General features: G+C 36.4%; 1 protein-coding gene across 1 annotated transcript in view; it reads right to left on the reverse strand.

The window, feature by feature from the left end:
• Positions 1 to 24,057, reverse strand: part of REV1 (REV1 DNA directed polymerase) — a 97,318-nt gene that overhangs the window by 39,886 nt on the left and 33,375 nt on the right. Inside the window, exons 5-12 of the mRNA XM_065407087.1 lie at positions 23,130 to 23,282; positions 20,207 to 20,925; positions 18,391 to 18,498; positions 15,999 to 16,115; positions 10,810 to 10,939; positions 7,951 to 8,079; positions 7,039 to 7,193; positions 3,613 to 3,732 (exon numbers count right to left, since the gene is read on the reverse strand). Coding sequence (XP_065263159.1) covers positions 3,613 to 3,732; positions 7,039 to 7,193; positions 7,951 to 8,079; positions 10,810 to 10,939; positions 15,999 to 16,115; positions 18,391 to 18,498; positions 20,207 to 20,925; positions 23,130 to 23,282 — 1,631 coding nt within the window. The remainder of the gene's footprint in view (positions 1 to 3,612; positions 3,733 to 7,038; positions 7,194 to 7,950; positions 8,080 to 10,809; positions 10,940 to 15,998; positions 16,116 to 18,390; positions 18,499 to 20,206; positions 20,926 to 23,129; positions 23,283 to 24,057) is intronic.

The raw sequence follows: 24,057 nt of genomic DNA on the forward strand, positions 1-24,057 counted from the left end.
CTACACAATCCAGACAAAGTTCATTATTTTTAAAGCACTACCATTCTCTTTTAATCTTAAAATGCCTGGTATCCAGTTCAAATTTTAAGGCGCGATTGGGGGAAAAAGCACATTGGATGCATTACGATTGACCAGCAAATTTTGCATCATGTACAGTATTTGTTTAGTCTGACTGAATTTTAGTTAAGGGCCTAATTTTGCAGTTACTGCTGTCTGTATGCTTGTTCCAGTGTCAAGACTTGCTAACCTGTGCTTGCAGGACATTGCTTTTAACTTGTAGCCCCCTTGGATAATGACTGTGTCTTCTATACTTTGTACAACAATTGAGCACAAGGTCAGTATTAAGACAGTCTGATTAATACACTTTATCAATCCAAAATAGCTCTGAAACCTTACATAATCAAACAAAACAAGTGAGATATATTTGCAACTGTACACAAGTGTTCGCACCTAAAAGGAAACCAGTAAAAATTCTAGCTATTTTCAATGCTACTTGGTTGGAAACATGTTATTTCAGAGAGGAAAAATGGCTCAAATTACACTGGTCTACAATTTTTGAGAAGTCGTCTGCTTCAGAGATAAAATGTGCTATTTATTATGTATTTTGATGTGCTGAATTCAAATATGACAATTAAAACAACTGATTGGCTACTGTTTCTAAGATATTTAAGTTTTTACATTTTATGTCTATGTATATTGTGTAGATAGTAGAGTTTTAATCATAAATTGTAAACCTAGGTCTTTTCATGTGTTTATGGTTGCTTTACATGATAATATTTCACCTGTCCTGTTTATGTAACACTTTAAAAATCAGCAAAAGGGTTATATAAATAAAATTTATTATGAAACAAAAGGCAAAAAACTATTCTGTACATAGTTTAGTCCTATTCAGTGTCTACTCGGCGCTTCTTGGCTTGTCTCTTGTATTCATTAAATGGAGCATCACTTGTCACTGTCCAGCAATAGTCTGCAAGCATTGATGGGCTCCATTTGCCCTGATAGCGTTTCTCCATTGTTGCAATGTCCTGGTGAAATCGCTCGCCGTGCTCGTCGCTCACTGCTCCGCAGTGAGCGTGGGAAAAAATCTAGATGAGAGTGCAAAAAATGCATCTTTAGTGACATGTTGCAACCAAGGCTTTTGTATGCCTTGAGGAGGTTTTCCACCAACAACCTGTAGTTGTCTGCCTTGTTGTTTCCGAGAAAATTTATTGCCACTAACTGGAAGGCTTTCCATGCCGTCTTTTCCTTGCCACGCAGTGCATGGTCAAATGCATCATCTCGAAGAAGTTCACGAATCTGAGGACCAACAAAGACACCTTCCTTTATCTTAGCTTCACTTAACCTTGGAAATTTTCCACGGAGGTACTTGAAAGCTGCTTGTGTTTTGTTAATGGCCTTGACAAAGTTCTTCATCAGACCCAGCTTGATGTGTAAGGGTGGTAACAAAATCTTCCTTGATTCAACAAGTGGTGGATGCTGAACACTTTTCCTCCCAGGCTCCAATGACTGTCGGAGTGGCCAATCTTTCTTGATGTAGTGGGAATCTCTTGCACGACTATCCCATTCGCAGAGAAAACAGCAGTACTTTGTGTATCCAGTCTGCAGACCAAGCAAGAGAGCAACAACCTTCAAATCGCCACAAAGCTGCCACTGATGTTGGTCATAGTTTATGCACCTCAAAAGTTGTTTCATGTTGTCATAGGTTTCCTTCATATGGACTGCATGACCAACTGGAATTGATGGCAAAACATTGCCATTATGCAGTAAAACAGCTTTAAGACTCGTCTTCGATGAATCAATGAACAGTCTCCACTCATCTGGATCGTGAACGATGTTGAGGGCTGCCATCACACCATCGATGTTGTTGCAGGCTACAAGATCACCTTGACAAGGTCATTCAGTTCACCTTGTGTTATGAGGTGTGGTTCAGAGGAGGAGGATGGGAGAAAATGTGGGTCCTGTGACATTGATGGTTCAGGACCAGAAGTTTCATCCTCTTCCTCTTCCTCATCTGACTCAAGTGAGAATGATTCTGGTGCATCAGGAACCGGCAGTCCTTCTCCGTGGGGTACTGGGCGTATAGCTGATGGAATGTTTGGATAATGCACAGTCCACTTTTTCTTCTTTGACACACCTTTCCCAACTGGAGGCACCATGCAGAAGTAACAATTGCTGGTATGGTCTGTTGGCTCTCTCCAAATCATTGGCACTGCAAAAGGCATAGATTTCCTTTTCCTGTTCAACCACTGGCGAAGATTTGTTGCACAAGTGTTGCAGCATATGTGTGGGGCCCACCTCTTGTCCTGATCTCCAATTTGGCAGCCAAAATAAAGGTGATAGGCTTTCTTAACCATAGTGGTTATACTGCGCTTTTGTGATGCAAAAGTCACTTCACCACAAACATAGCAGAAGTTACCTGCACTGTTCACACAAGTACGAGGCATCTCTGATCACTTTGGCTAAACAGAAATGTGTCCCTTTGCAAAATCAAACACTGACAAATAAGAGAGCATGACACTGTATGATTTCTAGAGCTGATATAGGGCAATTTGTTCAGCAGAGTGATGTAAGCTTCGTTATGATTGCATCATCCATGACTTCTAGGAATAACATGATGCAATTCATATCATGTATGAAAAACAATGTTGTCAGTCCTACTTCTATGTCCATTATGGCTAGATAGTGTACACAGAAGTGTTAAGGTGTTTTAGTCCTACTGTAGTTTCCTTTTCCATTGTATTCTCCACTCACTATTCCATCTTGCATTGGCTAATTTCAAGCAATACTTCCTTCTTTCAACTCAAGAATGCCCAATTTTCCAGTATCTCCTCTTCTACATTCCACTCACTGACTTTTTACTTCTCCGCCTTCCTTGTTTTTCCTCCAACCCTTCTCTTACTGGGAATTTCCTAATACCAACAAGTTTTAAGAAAACCATCCATCTTTTTACCCCCTTTCCTCTCCCATTTTTCAGTCATGTCTCTTCATCCTTATTAACTCCCTTTTTCTGGTGCCTTCCCAAACTTCAAAATTCTGCCAGTGCACACTCCCTTCTAAAAAAATATTCCCTTGATCCTGACACCACCTACAATACGATTTTCAACCATTCATAACAGAGCCAACTAACCAGTCAGGCAAGCACACTATACTAAGACTTTTCATTACATTCCTAACAGTAACTACCCATGTATAGTGACTCAGTATGAATTCTGCTGGAGATGTCACACCCACAAATTAGTAGTGCAAAAGTATTCAGGCTGCCTGAAATACTAAACTGAGTCCATCCCTTGCCAACTCACCATACTGTATGGCTTTGTAAGGTCTTTAATAAGGAATTTATTCTTGAAGATACAAAGAAAAAATGTAAAATGACAAGAGAAATGAGAAGGAACATTCCAGTATTCAGCAGATAATCCTAAACATGAAATATCTTCATTTTGCAGATTAGATAACCTTAAATAATGGCCAACCTCTTTTACGTGAAATTTGGGAAAAATAATTTGACCCTTGATTGGTACTGGACACCATTTTGCAGCATATAGCAAATTCTAATGTCAGCCTGAAAAATCCCTGTAAAAGAAGGACATCAATAATTCAATTAAAAAAATGTACCTGGAAGATTGCTAACTAGCTGACCTCTAATAAAATCATCCACTTCCTCAGGTTTTAAGTGATACTGTCCATCTGGTTTTGCTTTGCGAGTTGCCATTCTGGCCAGCAGAATATTGGAACCTGTAAAAGTGAAAAAATAATTAAAGGATGCCAATGCTGATTTGTGCCATCACAAACAGCATTTTACTAGTCAGAGGATGAGGAGAAAGGTGCAGAGAGGTATAGCCACATTTTAATCTCTCTCCAAATACTGCTTTGGATTTTTTGTTTAGTATTTACTTGTTCCTGCAGTCCATGCTTCCATTTTGGCAATTGGTAGGATTTGAGGGAAAAGGGATATTTTTGCAACACTAACTTGTACTTGCTAAATTACAATAAAAAACAACCATTACAAAATACTTTAAGTCTCCAGTGAATGTTCTATACATGTAGAAATAGACATAGGAGCTATCAAAATTGTTAAAAAGTAAAATTACAGCATCTTTGTACTGTAGAATCAGTGATACGCAGACTGAGGCTCATGAGACACAAGTGACGCTTTAATGCGTCTCCTGCGGTTCTTTGCAGCACACGTTATTAAAACAGTGTGATTTAATTATTTATCAATCTAAGTTATTAACCAATCAGGATGCTTTTAATATGTAACTAACCAATTGTAGCTGATAAAAAAAATATGTGGTCAGTCATTTTGCAGTGAGAATTATATAGTACAGGGGTCGGCAACCTTTCAGAAGTGGTGTGCCGAGTCTTCACTTATTCACTTTAATTTAAGGTTTCGTGTGCCAGTAATACATTTTAACGTTTTCAGAAGGTCTCTTTCTATAAGTCTATAATATATAACTAAGCTATTGTTGTATGTAAAGTAAATAAGGTTTCAAAATGTTTAAGAAGCTTCATTTAAAATTAAATTAAAATGCAGAGCCCCCCGGACCGGTGGCCAGGACCCGGGCAGTGTGAGTGCCACTGAAAATCAGCTTGCGTGCCACCTTCGGCACACGTGCCATAGGTTGCCTACCCCGATATAGTATATGAAACAATGAATTCTCACTACTGTGGCTCTTTTGGATAATGGTGTTCATTAATTTGGCCTCTGAACCCCTGAGGTCTGAGTATCACTGCTGTAGATCATTCTGAAAAAAGATGTTACATTCAACTTAAGTATAATAAACTATCATACTAAAAAGTGAATTATATGAAAGAAATGGGTATTTCTGAGCCCCGTTACCTGCTAAAAAAGAATAAAATTCCATTAGTTTTACTATTAGAATGCCCCATAAAATCAGAGTCAGGGGGACATTTGGCACACTTTCAGAATTTTTTTGTGCTTACAGGTTTCTTCATGTCCAGCCAACTACCACTCCAATATGGTGCGCTAGCATGTCTCATTCTGTGATATCATTGCTACCAAAAAACCTTGCTGTAGAATAGGGCAAACTACAAAAGGTTAGGTAAATGCCACTATTTACAATGTGTTGTTCACGGTCTCTCCTGTCCCCCCAGGGGTTACATTATTTAATGTCTTTTTGGTAAATAATGATAGTAATGCAAACATCATGGGCACCATGCTAGGAATTATATTTATGACACAATCAATAAAGGATTCCACGTCCAATTTTCCTTTTTCCTTTGGTGTCCCATCCTTTGCCTGTAATACGTCACTTCAGATTTCCACCATTCTACCTCTCTTAGGTATATGGCTCCCATTACTGTAGTATCTAAGTGATTCACAATCTTTACTGTATATATCCTCACAGCATTATGTGAAGTGGGAAATACTACTATACTTATTTTACAAGATGGGGAACTGAGGCACAGAAAAACTAAGGCCTTGTCTACACACATTCACAGGTTTTAATTTAATTGGCTTAGATAAAATGGCTTAGTTAAGCCAGTGAAAGCTCTGTCTGTGTGGATGCTCTTATTTCAATCTAACTTAAATCTGTTCCCAACTGACTTAAGCTAAACAAAACAACAACAAAAAAAGAGACAGTTATATCAGAGATAAGAGCATTCAAACACACCTATATCAGAAATAAGAGTGTCCAACACAAGAGTTTGCACTGCTTGAGCTATATAATCAGTTTAAATTCACATCTTCGATTATATTGCTGCAACCTTCCCAAGGAGACAAGGCCTAAATTACTTGCTCAAGGTCTCACAAAGTACACCTCTACCTCGATATAACGCTGTCCTTGGGAGCCAAAAAATCTTACCGCGTTATAGGTGAAACCGCGTTATATTGAACTTGCTTTGATCCACTGGAGTGCGCAGCCCCGCCCCCCTGGAGCACTGCTTTACCACGTTATATCCGAATTAGTGTTATATCGGGTCACGTTATATCGAGGTAGCGGTGTATGTGGCAAAGTAAAGAACTGAACCCAGGTCTCTTTCAAGTCACAGGCTTGTGTCTTAGCCATTGGGCCACATGTCCTTTGTTCCAATCATTTTATCCTGGTCTAAGGTTGAAGTCCTTGTACTGTTTCCCCATCATATGAAGTTTTAGAAAACCACTGGATACACAGTAATTGCAGACTGGTCTCTTTTTAAAAGTATTTAATATATACTCATTACTGGAACAAACATTTGACTGGAGGAATTTGGTTCTTTCAACCACTACGAAACTGAAATCAGAGTATAAAGGTATGCTCAGAAATTGTATTATTTTAAAACAAAGAATAAGCACATTAAATAAGGTTATAAACGGTTTCAAATAGGTCTCAAGGCAAGGCATGACAAACAGGAATCTGGAGAATTATATTTAAAGTTAATAACAATAATGAATAAGAGATAATGGGAGAAGTCTACCTCCAAAGAGCTACCATAATGGATTTCAACTTAAATCAGAAGTGAATTTTAATCGTCTCAAAATATTTATTCCCAGATTCTCATTTTGATAATATGATTATGAACAGAGAGAAAGGGGGAGAGAGAGGGAGACAAGGAAAAAGAAAAAGCAAGAATGGAAAATTTTCAAAGATGTGAATTCATATACTGTACCTCCTACAAAACTGACTACCTCTACTTTTAGTGAACATGTTTCATGACCTATACCAAGTCATGCCACCCTACAGCCCTTTATTACTTTCCCTTTTTATACAGGATGGTGACTGAATAGGTTTTATCCTGCTTTCATTTGTCAATCTATTAGAAAAGATATCTTAATTTTTATTTTTTAAATGAACACAAAGTGTCCCAGAAGTGAAATTGTACCACACTGTCAGTACTAAAAAGGGAGCTGGTAGCAACCCCTAAAGTTAGGTTGCTTAACATTTTCCATCAAGGAATTTTTTTTTAATACATTTATTTTAATGGCAATGTTTTGTGTATTTCATGAAAACTCACTGTTTTAGAAGTCCCTTATGTAATTTTGATATACCCAAGGATGGCAAGTGACACTTGTAAGTAAATATGAAATAAAGTACTAACCCATCCCAACAGAGGCAGCACATTTAGTCTGGTCTTTGATTTCGGTGCGGATAGCACTTGCAAATTCATCAGGAGTCAGTCTGGTCTCTGCAAGGATTTCAGTGATATCTACTAGCGCTTCATCACAACTGACTGCTTCGATGTTATGAGTATAGCTAACAACACAAAGTAAAGGAGGTGAAACAGCAGCAACAGCTCACCATCTGTTAAAACAAATATGCAGCAAGTAGTCTTCCTTTTGTGGTGGTATTTCCCTAATTTTTTATTCTCATTATCCCACACAACTTAGTTAAGCATTTAAAAATATTAATATAGCAAATTACAGTAGCACTACTGTCTAGGACTAATTTCAGTATGAATCATGCTTTTAAAAGATTAGTTGGAGAAGGAAAGTTAAATATTTTATTCTTCACCTAAAAATAACTGACTCCTTTTTTCCCCGCACAGTCAAATGAAATAAAGAAATAAAATTTTCTTTAAATTTATTCCACAAAAATTCAGTTCTTGAAAATGTGTGTCTAAAGAAATGTTGGTGTCTTGGAAGGGCAGCAGCACATACAACACTTGCTAACTGAAAGCCACAGTCTTCTACTGAAGTCAGTGGAGGTTTTGACACTGACTTTTACAGGAGTCAGACATTGATCATTTTGGAGGATTTGACCTCAAGATACAGAGCAGCATAGGAGGAAATCTCACTCTAAGCTGACTACCCTCCATTATCCAGTCAAGATAAAAAGTTACTACAAAAGGAAGATCTGAGATGGGAATGGTTTGGAAGGGGGGAAAAAAAAATGGGGATAACAGACCCATGAAGATGAAAATCCTGGATCACATAATGGCATTTGGGAATGTGGCAACTGAAAACATGCTTGATCGCTGCCAAAGATTATACAAATACATAATGCACTTTACCTGGCCAGTGTCTCATACACTGTCTGTGTAACTTCTTTGTAAGCATGGAAGTCATATGGAACTGCTTGAAGACTTGGACATAGCTGTTTTGCTTGGCCAAAAAACATTCCATTCTTTACCCCAACTTGTCTAAAATCAAATAAAAGCAAGTAAGTTGCATAGATCTGCCCTTTGCAAAAAAAAAAAAAATTCAGATATTTACAAGATGAAGTGTTTGTACAGCACCACCTAGCACAATGGGTTTCCAGCCTATACCCAGGGCTCCTAGATGCCATAGTAATACAAATACATAATAATAATAATAATAATAATAATAATAATAATAATAATAATAATAATAATAATAATATTCATACTTTCCCATACCACTACTCCAGACAAAGAACAGATATACAGGAGTTTAATCCACCCATGTAAACGGTCTAATTGATGCAAAAAGTGACTTGCACTATAGTAATTAAATTCAGTAATTGTAAGATTCTGTGCTGTGTGTCTCAAACAATGAACAAAAGCGGGGCTATTGGGAATATACACAGTAACTTTTTTTAAAATTAAATATATATGTATTTTAGACAGGGCTTGCCATCTCCTGCTCTAAGCTATGACAGAACATGCAGTATGCAAAACAGTACAACTCTGCTAGAGCATGGAGAAGGAAGGCGGATCAATGTGGTTTATTTTATTATAATGGCACAATTTTTTAAAGTTATGTATTGAACTATCAAATAAATTAAATCTTTGCAAAACCAAGCCATTAAAAAAAAAAAAAAAAAAGCAGCTCATCTGCCATAAAATACTCTATCCATAGTGATGATAAATGCGAGGGTGTTATTTGCACTAGAAACCAATTAGGGATGTCGATTAATCGCAGTTAACTCATGCAATTAACTCAAAAAAATTAATGGTGATTAATCGCACTGTTAAACAATAGAATACCAATTGAAATTTATTAAATATTTTTGGATGTTTTCTACATTTTCAAATATACTGATTTCAATTACAACACAGAATACAAAGTGTACAGTGCTCCCTTTATATTGTTTTTTATTATAAATATTTGCACTGTAAAAATTCACCTCATACAAGTACTATAGTGCAATCTCTTCATCATGAAAGTGCAACTTCCAAATGTATATTTTTTTTGTTACATAACTATACTCAAAAACAAAACAATGTAAAACTTTAGAGCATACAAGTCCACTCAGTCCTACTTCTTGTTCAGCCAACCGCTAAGACAAATAAGTTTGTTTACATTTCTGGGAGATAATGCTGCCCGCTTCTTATTTACAATGTCACCTGAAAGTGAGAACAGGCATTCACATGGCATTTTTGTAGCCAGCATTGCAAGGTATTTACATGCCAAATATGCTAAACATTCGTATACCCCTTCACGCTTTGGCCACCATTCCAGAGGACATGCTTCCATGCTGATGATGCTCGTTTAAAAGAGTATTAATTAAAATTTGTGACTGAACTCCTTGGGGGAGAATTGTATGTCCCCTGCTCTGTTTTACCTGCATTCTGCCATACATTTCATGTTTTAGCAGTCTCAGATGACCCTGCACGTTGTTTGTTTTAAGAACACTTTCACTGCAGATTTGACAAAACACAAAGAAGGTACCAATGTGAGATTTCTAAAGATAGCTACAGAACCTGACCCAAGGTTTAAGAATCTGAAGTGCCTTCCAATCGTTGGATCGTTATCGAGCAGAACCAGTCATCAGCATGAATGCATGTCCTCTGGAATGGTGGTTGAAGCATGAAGGGAAATATGAATCTTTAACACATATGGCACGTAAATATCTTGCAACGCCAGCTACAACAGTGCCATGCAAATGCGTGTTCTCACTTTCAGGTGACATTGTAAACAAGAAGCGGGCAGCATTATCTCCTGCAAATGTAAACCAACTTGTTTGTCTGAGCGACTGGCTGAACAAGAAGTAGGACAGAGTGGACATGTGGGCTCTAAAGTTTTGCATTGTTTTATTTTTGAATGGCTTTTTTTGTACATAATTCTACGTTTGTGAGTTCAGCTTTCAGGATAAAGAGATTGCTCTATGGTACATGTATTAGGTCAATTGAAAAATACGATTTCTTGTTTTTTACAGTGCAAATATTTGAAATAAAAATAATAATATAAAGTGAGCACTGTACACTTTCTATTGTGTTGTAATTGAAATCAATATATTAGAAAATTTAGAAAATATCCAAAAATATTTAAATAAATGGTATTCTATTACTATTTAACAGTGTGATTAATCCAGATTAATTTTTTTAATCACTTGACAACCCTAAAATCAATATATTATATATCTTTGAGACTATATTTAAAACAAGTTATTGTAGGCACTGGATGTTCCCCTCTTGACCAGGCTATTTGGGGAATTCAGCACACAATTTGTGGAAAAAGTACCATTAGATTTAGTGATCAGAAGTGATCAGGACTTAAATTTTATGCCTCATCTGAGCCTGACCTCCAATAGTACGTTACTAATGCCATGAAAAAACATTGGTTCAGTTTCAGAGAGAAGGATGTCACCTATTAAATCAACAATACCACTGTGTATGGAACCTCAGATTTTCTTTAGTGGCCTTGGCCCAACTGAAATATGCTTAGCTTGTGAGAACTGATTAGATCACAGCTTGAAACATGGTATTAAAGTAAAAAGGGAGAGCAAACACATTTTCCCTTCTTGTGCTGGTACCTAGCATAATTTATTTAAATATAATTTCTGAAACAAAGACTAAGTGTTCCATGTTTGCTTAAATTCACCCAATGTAAATAGATATTTCGCCTGCTATCTGTGAGCACTGTATGACAAAACTTTACAATCAACATGACAAATAATTTCTACCTACCTGGCTTCATAACTACAAGATGCAATTTCAGCCATTGACAAACCAGAGATATCCAAGTCAGCTCCATTCATCTCAGCAGAATCTGGATTCTCCCCGATTGATAAGTCCAGTTTATCAGGAATTCTATTTTCTGCTTGGAAAATAATATTTTATATTTTGTTCTTACATTATTGTCTTAATGGTTCAAAAGACTTATTTCATTCACAAATAATCAATGGATTACAACTGAAATTTTTTCAGCAGTTTCTGTGCTCATATTTTATGATGAGAAATTTCTTCACAATATATTGGTTCACATCGTCCAATAACTGATTAGGTCAACAAAGAACTTACCCATATATTAACACCCATCTATGGGGTTGATCTCTGGAGGACAGTAAAATATGACGCTACTGAAGAATAACTATACACCTCTACCCCGATATAACGCTGTCCTCGGGAGCCAAAAAATCTTACTGCGTTATAGGTGAAACCGCGTTATATAGAACTTGCTTTGATCCGCCCCCCCGGAGCGCTGCTTTACCGCGTTATATCCGAATTCATGTTATATCAGGTCACGTTATATCGGGATAGAGGTGTACTTTCTTTTTTCACATTATCCGAGACCAACTTGTAGATAGCTAGTGGCCAATAAAATTCAGACTATAATAATACTGTGAGTTGAGAGAGCCGTTAATACCCAACGTGCTTGTAAAAAAAGATTTAATTGCCAAACTACTGAGGTTTCTTTAAGCTACAACCAATAAACTAAATGCAAGACACTCAGAGCTTATCAACCATTTGTCTGAACAAAAGAATGTCATATTTACACCCATTTAAAAAAAAAGTACAAGAATATAGAATTTCATCTCATAATGCAATTCTACAACTCAGCCTCCTTGTAGCCTAGTACTGACATCTCTACTTTCTAGTAATTACTTAAACTAAACATCAAGTAACTTAATTTAGACACCTCAAATCAGAATTTTAAAAGTTAAATGAAATACCAAGAATATTTTCAGATCAGGAAATAAGCAAAACATGTAAGCCTTGCTGGATACTTATATGTTCTTCACAACTTTCAGTTTCATTGTTAAATTAATAGACAAAGTTTCAGTTACTGGCCTCTGATGACTCTCTTACTGGGATTCAAAAGCACCTGATTTAGTATATCATTCCAAACTTCCGCTAGACCAAAATGATGCAACACTAAATACTCCAATCTCAGACTATTAAAGAAAAGGATGACACAGATCTTTAGCTAATTCTATAAAACCTACTTTGAATGAGCGAAGGCAAAAAGACTTAAGAATCATTCAAGCCAACTGAGTACTATATACATATGCAGAAATGTATGGTAGAGAGATGCAGCAAACTGGGATAAAGTAAAGCATTCTCTAGTCTATTCTGTTCAGATTCTTATTCTCCGCACATCAACATGGTATCTAAGTATCTCTAGATATGCACACTGACTCTTAATTGTAGGTCAGCCAGAAAAATTGAATAGCTGCAAAAAACCCAAAGCTCTGAAATCTAATCAAGAACTGAACTCTAAATGGTGAAATCTCAAAAGGACAAAAAGCTACTGCTTGCTTTAAAGGAAAAGTATAATATACAACTTAGATTTGGTTTTCATTATTGCAGTCTATTTAATACAATATACCTTTGTAATATAATACAACATACAAGTTATAGCTGCACAGTGCCACACTGCCCAATAATACAGTATGGCAATAACAATTTACAGATTAACATTTTTAGTTTGAAAAGAAGTATGTTGCTATCTCCACATAAAGGTGGTTATCAGACCAAAGAAAGTGTTGTAATGGGGGGCAGAATCTGACTCATGTGGGCATCTGCCTTTCTACAGAACTTCTGCTAGTTTACTTGTCTTTTTATGTCTTAAAAATTTGTTTTAATATTTGATGGGCTCATTAAGTTACCTAAGATGTCAGAAGTTGCAAATTTATGAAGAGCAAAATTATGGCCCAAAAAAGATAAGAATGACAAGAACAACGTATTTAGTCTGTGCCTTCCTGTGCCCTGGCCTGAGATGTTGTTGTCATCTTGTCTATCTTCACTGGGCTCGCCGACCTTTTCCACAGCGTAGCAGAGCAGATCCCCCCATGAGCTGATGGAGTCACTTCATGTGAAATTCCGGGCAATGCAGAACACATTGTCCTCACTGGAAGGCAAGGTAGAGAATCTCTCATCAAAAGTTGGGAAACTAGACAAGTGCATGGTGAATGTGGAGCAACACATGGAGAAATCAGAGGCCAGGACCCCAAGTCTGTGAAAAAGAAATCGCTGAGAATAAATCTGTGAGTAATATGGTAGTTAAAACTGCTGCTCTTTAGAATGAAAATTGGAGATACTGGAGTGGAGGGAAAGAGACTAAAAAACATCCACGTCTTGGACATCCTGGCTAGGAAAAGAGACCCCAACCTCTGAATTGTGTGTACACACTAATTCCTTAGTTTTCGGACATGAATGTTAAAGAAGATATCAACAGAGGGTAATTTCTACCACTCAGGAAGCTGCTCCAAATTGGACATACAGGGTGAGAAAGACAACAAATTTTAAATTTAAAAGTTATATAGTTTTGGATGAATCCAAAAAAAGAAAAAAGAAGTATTTCATAAAGGATCCAAGATTCTACTGTTCCTAGATATTTGTCCAGCAATCCAGACCAAAAAGCAGGAACCAGTATCACTGAAGAAGCAATTGGCAAAAGCAGTAGTTGAAGCTGAAGGAATCTGTACCTGGTCAAACTAAGTGAGTCACAGATTTATGTATTTATTTTTTTCAATCTGGAACATTATTTCTAATAAGCAAGTTCTGGAGAAGGCAAGATCAGAGAACAGTTTGGACAGCATGAGGCATCAAACAAATGAAGTTTACTCTATACTGGAGACTCCATGTAAAAATGAATTTAAATAAAAAATACTCGGGCCCAATTTTCTTCTCATTTACACAAGTATATCCCCAACAGGTTGCACATGTTTAACAGAGCACAATTTGGCCTTTTGGGTTTTTGATGTCTTTATAAAATAGATTTAAGTTTGTTTCACATGATTCCATGTGCCTACTGGACCATATTTACATGCAGTGCACAACATAGTTTGTTCCTGCTGTGAAGTGCTTCATGTGCACTATCTAGGATGTAGCAAAGTTAGAGCGGCCTATGCAATTCACAGTACCACCTTTTCAATTAATGCTACAAAGTAATGCTCAATCACTAAATTCATTTTGTTCTCCTCAAGAAGACAATCTGATACGTTTTTATGAAAATCCATAATAGTCTCTCTTGATATAAGTTTGGTATGTTGAGATAAAATTAATAAAAAGAGACTTTTAAAAAATGTAATGAACCTGTAGTTAATAAGATACATACTTTAAAAAGAGTGCCAGGGAGGGGGAAAAACAAAAACCAAAAAACAAAAACCTTTTGGCAAACTACAGGTTGTACAGTCAGGCTGTGCATTAAGAAAGAAAGAGCTGCCTGCCTGCCAGTAAGGGAGGATGCTGAAGTAAAAGGACTGAATGTGTGCGCTTCCAGAAAAAGCTGCTGCAATAAAGAACAATGAGTTTGTAACATACTGAACTTGAGCCCCAGTGAAACCTTGCACACTGAATATCATAGAAGAGATACTGTTAAATTTGTGTATCACACACAATATGTTATTCTTAGCTAATCTTCCTCAATTTTATCTAACTAGCTAGCTTTCCAAGACGTTTCTAAATTGTAACAAATGACCTTCTTATCAAAACACATTGGCCTGGAAAATGTTATAGAGTGCCTATATTTAGAACTGTGCTACCAACTGTTCACTGACAAACTATAGCGCAACAAGGCTGAATCCCTATAAACAATAACTGCCCTTAATATAAACCACTCAGTCTTATACATGGCACTATGAATCAATTAGATTAAGTTTGAACATCCTAAAAGGCACTAAGAAAAGGTGGAGTGACAATGGGGTCTACATTTTTTACTTTCTTCCTGTTTTAAACTGTGATTATGCTATTGCAAAACAACAAAGGGCACCTATTATGGTAGATATCTGCTTTCCATTTTTCTTCCAAGATCTGCTTAATTTATTGACAAAGCCAACTTTTTCTGTTAATACTACAGAAACAACATAGTTGTGGAAGATCAAACGATTCTATTCTGTCTTGCACATCAACAAAATTACTAACTGCGGTATAAATTCTAATCCAACACTATTTGTTGATTCTGCTGCTGGAGTAAGAAGTGAAAAACAATCTGATTTCCAGAAATTAAGCTGAAATTAAATGGTAGCGGTTAGAAATCTCTTTAGACTTCTAAACTGAGAAAAAAATAATAAAATAACGGGGAGAATAAATATAAAACAAGCTATTTATTTTTAGTGTGTCACTTTTTTCCCCACACTAAACATACTTCAGATTGTATAAACACAACTAGTCTTAAATGCTTTCTTAACAGTAATTTATGGTTGATACTTGTATATTGCTACTTCAGAACACAAAATGTAATAAAAAGAGTTTCTAAAGTACTGTGGGAGAATGAGAAATTCTTTAATAATCAATAACAAATGCCTGTGTTTTGAGGGAACAATCTTTATAGTGAGGACAGAATTCATTGAATTCTTCAGGGGCTTTCCAGCAACTGAAATATTCTAAAAGGAAGCTACATTAAGTCTACAGGTTCAGACGTATATAGCTCAAAGACATATATAGCTCAAATATATAACTATATTTAAGCAGCCAGTTTCTCACTGGTCACATGCTGCTGTTTCTACAGTTCTCCTCTGCTTTCTAATAAGTCCTTTTCGCAACCTTAACTTTTGATATTTTGTACTGGCTCCTCTGTGATATACTGTTACTCAGGTGCAAGTGATCACAGATGGTCTATGTTTATCTTATTTTTCAAACAGGACATACACATTTACGGAAGCACTATACTTTATTCCCATCCCTAACCAAAAAGGAAATAAAAAAATAAACTACCCTAAAATATATCCACATTCTCAACAAAATTAATTAGCAGAATGTAATGATGGCAAACTATTACAGAAGCAATTTATATTGTCAGAGACCACTATCCTGTCAAAAATTAATCTCTCTAAAGTCAACTCAATGAAAAGTATTTATCCTTAATTTTTTACTACTTTAATGAGAGATTCTTCATCAGCACTGTGATTTTAAAATCAGACTCATTTTTGTACCTGCTTTGCCATTCAATATCTTATTCTGGTAATACTGCCATTCCAGCTGTGGGTTTGCACCAGGGCGAAGTGGTGCCCTTCCAGCACCTCTGTTGCTTGTAACAGCCACTGGTTTTCCTGTGAAGAATAATTAATTAAAGTCAGTATATAATAAACATTTACAGTAATAGCACACCAAGGCAAAGTTTCTGACAACGTTTACTTTTCTTTAATTTTGTTCACTTCTTTCAACACCATTCTTTCAGGGTTATCTAATCTTCTGGCATTAAGGAAGCAGCAGTTAAGGAAGTGACTTGCATTAGAAACAATAGTTTGGTTAACTGGTTACAATCTCATGTCAAAAGGAGAAAAAAAAAATAGAGAAATCTTTTGAAACAAACACTAAAAATCCAGCTATGCTAGTTTGTGTATAAGGACTTACCTAAACAGAAGATCCACAGTTTAACTAGACATCTGATATTGTACCAATTTAGTTGAACCATTGCAACCTCTATGCATTGCCATCTTACATCAGTTTACCTTGCCCCTGTCACTTAACTAAAGTAAGCTAATGTAAACCAGGTTTAAACTGGTATAAAACAGTCCACACACAAAGGTGTAACAGTTTAACTAAAATGGCGAAAGACTAGTTAAGCCAGTCATAACTGTATGTTTAGACCAGGTCTAACCTCTGACCATTCTGGCCTAACCTTTCCCCATTTTAATCACCTCTGAACTTTTCCATGCTTGTTGTCTCTTTTGGGCTGATTTTTTTTGGAACACTTCAGCACAAACAGTGCAACCACTTCCATGAACAGGTTTAAAGAACAGAATGTATTTTTTTATGTTTGCAAATCTATTTTAAATTTTATTTATTTATGAACAAACAAACAAACAAACAAACAAACAAACAAACAAACAAACAAACAAACAAACAAACAAACAAACAAACATGTTAGAAGCTCTAGCCCCTCTCTCCAGAACCTGGAACAGAGATTTGAAATTTGGCAGGGAGATAGCCCTGGTGTCAGAGAGGCACCTGCGTCCCTATGAAAATACATCCAGATCTGGCAGACTTATAAACTTATGAAATTCGCCATTTTCACAGTAGAGCTAACTGGTAAAATCTCTGAACATTCCATCTGCATTGAGCATGCTCACCAGCCTCAGTGAGCATGCTCCCTTGCCTCAATGTCCCTCTGTATGCACTTTCTCCCAGACCCCAGAGCAAAAGGTCTGGACAGGCACTGCAGTAGAATGTCTTTTGGCCTACAGGAAAATGTACTGAGCTAGGACCAAGGAGACAATGAGTTCTATTCTTTCCTTTTCCACTTGACAGCCCTTAATGAGCAAAAGGCCACATACTGCTTACCTTAGAAGACAGGAAAGCATAATTCTCACTATTTACAGATGGGGTAAAAACAAAACAAAACAAAACAAATCACATTTGGTATCCACGCTGCCTTTCAGAATGCTTGTGCCAAATCTGTATGATTATCTGTTCTGTCTGTAACCATGCAACCACTTCTCCTTCCACAGCCAGGACTTAACCCCAGGATTTCTGATTCCCAACATTCCTCTGTTCTCTGGCAAACAGTTGCATAAGACACTGGAAAAGATAACTGCATAGTATTACTACCAGCTACTCCTTTAGTTTATCAGTGATCTGTGCTGTGGATTTACAACTTCTGCATTCAGAGCCGGCTAATGACTCATGCAGGAGAGGTTCAAAACAGTTCCACATGTAATTTCTGTTCTTGAGGTTTAGCCCTCCCCCCCAAAAAAAGCCTCCCTAGGAAATTACATAGGAAAAAATATGTTAAAAATCCATTAAGGATTGCAAAATCGGGCACCCATAAATTAGGAAATGTCTGAATTCAGGTTGCCTATGCTTAGAGTGACCAGATGCCCCGTTTTTGGGACTTTTTCTTATATAGGCGTCTATTACCTCCCACCCCCTTTCCCGTTTTTTCACAGTGCTCTCTGGTAATCCTACCTGTGCTTAATAATAAATAAATAATAATAATAAAAGATAAGTCATCCCAACAGGGTTCAGATACAGCCCTGCTTTCTCCCCATTTCTAGTTTTGGAGGGTCTCCAGTTTTCACCATCTCCAGTTTTCACCATTTCACACCTTTGTCTGCGGAGAGTGGGGAAAATATTTTCTTTTTTTCCTTGGTACTACATGCTGGAAAGGAGGCAATAAGAATTCCACTCTGTTTCTTCCACATGTATCCGTTGAGTGTGGGGCACTAAGCAATATGATCTGGCAATATGAGCAGTGTTCTCATACCATCAGGCAAAGTTATTAGAAGAAAAGCACTCACCAAATCAACTTTCCTTGTTGTTAGCAAGTACATTTTCAGTATTGTATAAGTGATTTTTGACATTTAAAAATATATGAAAACTGACCTTTGAGATCAGGCCTATTTCGAATACCCACTGATACAAAGAAGCAATCCATATCCATGTGCATAATACAGCGCTGATGCTTGGATGAACTTAAGACAGAAACATTACCTGGTATAAACAAATACAAACAGAAATTTTGAAACCTAATTTACAATTTTTGCAGTACTCATGTTAGTCATCAAGGACTGATATAAGATGTTTCCAAATACAGCGAAGTTATTTTTATAACCTTCCCCACCCAACTATTAAACTGCCACTAAAGAAAAAATAAAGTTTATACTATTCAATGCACTACAATATAATAGAATATATATGCAATATAACAACATTGTGGAAATGTAGCTATAAGTTTAAAAACACAGTGTAATGTCTACTAAGTGAGGCATCATACCCCATGTTATCCCTTTTATGTTCCCACAATTAACATTCTTCACCTTGTTAAAACAAGTCTGTTTCCAGGAGTTTACTATATATACTAATAATTAAGTCTTAATATTCACCATGCTAAAATTCAATCTGCAATGGAATGCTTCTTCAGTTTTTGATCAAAAGTCAGAGCAGTCATTATCTCTGCACAATCTCTTCTCTGTTCACAGGTGTTGAATGATTTTAAAATCTTTTCTACAATGGGAATTTCAGTGTACCTACACAGGTGCAAACCCTAGCATAGGCAAGCAAAACAGCTATAAGCTGCAATTTACACTGATGCATCTTACTCCTGCTTGAAGCTGGGGTAAGCTCCATCAGATCAATAGTAATTTCCCCATGTACATTATAGAATTTGAACTGGTGCAGTTACACTGGTGGCTAGCCACCAACCACTGAAATCGGAGCAAATCCCAAGTGTGGACAATACCTAACACTCCATCGTGAAAAAGTATTTCAGATCAAGAAAACTGAATTGCTTCATTTGTCAATTGGAAAAGGAGGAGAGGAAATAAATGGTTTTTAAGGCCCTGTTTTCAAACATTTAATCATTTTATCTCATCTATCATCTGTCTTTTTAGTTTTTTTAAAGAAAAGTATTGCTCAATATTATACAATTAGGGAAAACAAAGGAATACATAATGACAGTTTGATAGCTTAAAGAAATAAAAATCTCTACTAGAAGTAATGGCCTGCCTTTCATCCTTAGTTAATTAGGAAGAATAGTTCTGCATGTTCAAGAATATATTGCTAAGATATAAGATGCAAAATAATATTTAGGCTACTACTATACTTAAAATATTTAAGTTCTGGTCATCTTGTTCTTTACATGGATGCCTTCAGTATGGCATCTGCATGCACTGCAACACACTTACAGAGCCAATTTTTGTTCTAGATCAGATCAGATGAAGAAGGGTCACAAAGATCCAAGAGCATGTATCAGTCTTGGTAAAAAATTCTCATTTAGACTATAGATCATTTCCAACTGATACTCAACTTAGAAATCTTCAGTATGAACTGTAAAAAGTAGCGAGTTAGATTTTCAAAGAAAAATGTAAGAACAAATACCATCCTTTGTTTGTATAGATAAAAGTGTTTATGCTCAAGAACCCAAAATAGCATGGCAATCTCTGGAAGAATTAATTAATAATTCTACAGAAAAGATTTGTGTTTACAACTGAATTTCATATTAAGTCCCAATTTGCTTTTAAAATTAAAAAATGAAGAAGGCCCGTCAGACTTTCATTTTTCAAAATCACATAAGTAGCTATTTCATATAACCTCACTTTTGAATACAGAAAGCTCACATGTTTAATCTTGATCAGCTGCCTATCATAAGAATGAAGGAATAGAGAACCTTTTAAAGTAAAACTGTCAAACAAGTCTCTACCTGTGTCAGCCATCATAAGTGCAGACCTGCCCGCTTTCAGTTTTTTTAACTTTTCCCTTCCCGGAAACACACCATTGTTTTTTCTCTGCAGGGTATTGACAAATTCTGTCAATTCACACTTCCATGTAGATATGTGATGCAGTCTTGAACGAGAGTAAAAGTCAGAAATAAAACTGCAGTCTAAAGGTTTGGACAATGAGGGAGTGGCCTTGCTATGAGTAGGTACTGAAGAAGTGCTTTTTGTGCTTAAAGGCCCCTGAACAGTGGAGTGGTGAGCACCATTTATTTTAGTATTACTGTGCAAAGATGAAGATGAGAATGAATTACTCGTAGTCCTATGTGGGTTCCTTAAAAGCTCTGTGTTTTTGTTGCTTTCCTGCAACTGCTGCATAGTGCAGTCTCTAAAGTCAATGATGCCTTTTTCAGTCTTCCCCTTCTCCTGCACAGAGCCTGGAGAGAACCTGTTTGCAACTCTGTTGCCAGAGGGCACCACGCAATCCTGTGTCTGTAAGGCACTGGTAGAATTGGGAGTATGTCCATTAAAAATGGCAGTGCTGTCTCTGTGACGCTGAATTCCATTTTGTTTCCTCCCAGGAAAGACCTGCTCCAGCTCCATAAAGCCTAAATCTTCACTTTCTTCTTTCTCTTCCTCATTCCAGCTACTGATTCCATTGGCTTTGATCTCATTTTCAGTCTCGTACTTTTTTATTATGCAATTTCTAGAACAGACAAGAAAATGTCATTTAATAATCTTACAGAAAGCAAAGATACAGTTCATCAAGAAGTAATTTTAAGTATTTACATATACATATACAAAATATATATAATTTAGGGATTCTGAATGCTCACATGCAAACTCCTGGTAGGTTATTAGAGGTAGAAGATTATATGACTTTATTACTAAGTTTGAACTATGATCTTTCATCTCAAAAAGTCAGTATTTTCTGTACACAAACTTTTGCAGATTCGCTATAATATTACTAATATAAGAGTTAAAGATCACTCCTGCATTAATCATGCTTTCTCATTAGTAAGGCAACTTTCTCTGGATTTACAGATATCATATTTGACGAAAGACCATGAGCAACACAGTAATTTGGATTTCTTGGATTTCCACTCCTTGGACAGCACTAATAATGTAAGGCTGCTGGAAAGGAATATCTTCTATTTTATCCAAAGATGCAATTTTTACACTCTTTGTATAATAGAAAATGTTCATTGCAAAGATCAAAAACTTATTTCTCCTTTTTGGAGGAAGATTTAGGATAGTTTGCTGAAATCCATTTGGTTTTCTCCTAGCTAAAACTTGTTCCAGATCTATAAAGTCAAAATAGTCACAGCTTTTGGAGATTTGTTTTCTTTAAGCAAAACTGTTTGCATATTATGGATGTATAAAAATAAACAGGAAGTGTTGTGCCACAGGTACATTAGCTATTTACTTTTACCTTGATACCGTGAAGACAAAACTTTTACCTCAAAGAGTAATACTATAATAATACCAATGAATAAAAGTGCAATTAAAATTAGACTTTAAGAGTTAAGTGGATTCTTGGTCTATAAAAACCTATATACTCCCACAGAAAGCCATTTAAACAAACATTCAAAAAGTGATTGGTAATTAGCTACTTGACATGCAAATAAAACCAGAAAGATAATTAGCTGTGATAACAATTCATCTAAGCTTACTGCAATTATAAACTACATTAAACATATCAACAATATTTTGGAATAACTGTGTTTGGGAAGCTGTTGTTTCCCAGTGGCACTGACTTAATAGAGTCATAGTATACAGTAAGTTTTAAAATTCAGAATGGTTATGTTAGACATTTATGAAAGTCTGAATATTCTTTTCATCCCCAAATTATTACCAGCTTAATATTAAACTAGGGTTTAGGTTACTATAATATCACCTACAGATGAATGTAAGGAAAAAAGAAATGTTTCGAATGTACATACTGTAGGAGCACTTTCATTTGTCACTAGCTATAGGTCCAATTCCATAATAAACTGAATCCTCCTTGAGAGTTGCTATGCAGGATTAGGTCTACAATCTACTAAAACAAGTATTAACTGACTTTTTGTGTGACATATAGGAATATAAACTACTATTCTGAATCTGACGTGGGGCCCATCTAATCCAATATCCTGTCTCAGACTACAGCCAATACCAGATGTGTCAGAGGATTCTGCAAGAGACACCAAAAATGGGCAATTATGGAATAACCTGCCGATAGGGGGAAATTTCTTCCTAACTCCACTCCCTCCCAAATCAGTTAGAGACTAACTTGTACCTACAAGCGTTAGGGTTTATTCCCCCTCCAATTTTGTTCTTTATATTTTTAAAATCCTTTAGAATATAATTGGTTTTCCTTATCCATATACATGTCCTCCCGTTGAGTTTTGCTAAATTCTCAAATGTAAAAATGTCCACAGGCAAATTATGCATTGAAACATTTTAAACTTATTTTTTTCAGCTATATTCATTTATACTTGCTCCAAAACCTTTACCAAAAGGAATAATTATCTCAATGTATTATTCTTTTTAGACCAAAGACCTAATTTCAGTATCACTGGTCAGATTCTTTTAATGTGTGCAACACACATTGTTTCCATACAGCTGTGTGCTATACCCATTGTGTCCTACAGTAGAAACATAATGGAAAAGCGTGGTACAGAGGCCAAGGCACTGGACTCAAAAATAGGATATCTGGGTTCTTCAAGTCCCAATTATGGGACCCTAGACAACTTATTTCATATCTCTATGCCTCTGGTTTTCCATCTGTAAAATGTGGATAATGACACTTAACCTCCTTTGTAAAATGCTTTGAGATAAGTGATAAAATGCTATACAAGTATCATTTTAAACTGATTATAACTGACCGATCAACAGCTTTGTCAGTATTAACAAACTGGAAACACTTACACCCTGTTGTTGAGCTCTTTAGCTATATTGCTAGGACCTGGCATAGGATCTTCAGGTTTGCATATGGTATTAAAGTTGAGACCTTTCTGAACACTTGACTGCTTTGTGTAAAGCTGATATGGAATGTATGAGAGGAGATGTCCGGCTTTTATGCTGAAACAGAAAAGAAGCAAAAGTTTATCACTCAAGGCTTTCAGAAAAATATGTAAACTAACATTATCTTAGTTATAATAGGCTAATACTTTGATCATTACAATTTGCTGTCTTGCTATACGCGCTTTTCTCTGCAGTCCTTTAAGTGTCCACATATTTCAGTTGTGTTATCTGAACCTCTAAAGAGTTAATGTATTGCACCTAACTGGGGAAAAATTGTTTTACATTTTTAAAAATGTAAGAAGTTCAAGATATGAAATGAGGATAGAGTAAGTAGGATGACAATAAAATTGATAAATACTTTACACACTCTGAACCGCTAACAAGAATTTTAACGATTGTTCAAGAAATCTAGAAAGTAAGCATATAAGATGTGAAAGTCACATTTTTTTTATTTGAAGTACAGTAACTCCTCACTTAAAAGTCGTCCCGGTTAACGCTGTTTCATTGCTGATCAATTAGAGAACATGCTCGTTTAAAGTTGTGCAATGCTCCCTTGTAACGTCGTTTGGCAGCTGCTTGCTTTATCCACTACTTGCTGAAAGAGCAGCCCGTTGTAGCTAGCTGGTGGGGGCTTGGAACCAGGGTGGACCGGCGGCCGCCCTATCAGCTCCCCAATCTCTTAAGTTCCCTGTGTGGCAGCCACCCAGCAGGCTATCAATTGCTGGCAGGTCAGCTGTCCCTCCCTGCACTACCATGTGCTGCTCCTGCCCTCTGCCTTGGAGCTGCTCCCACCCTCTGCCTTGGAGCTGCTCCCGGGAGCCTCCTGCTTACT

This window comes from Emys orbicularis, chromosome 1 (assembly GCF_028017835.1).
Source record: "Emys orbicularis isolate rEmyOrb1 chromosome 1, rEmyOrb1.hap1, whole genome shotgun sequence".
Classification (NCBI taxonomy): domain Eukaryota; kingdom Metazoa; phylum Chordata; order Testudines; family Emydidae; genus Emys; species Emys orbicularis.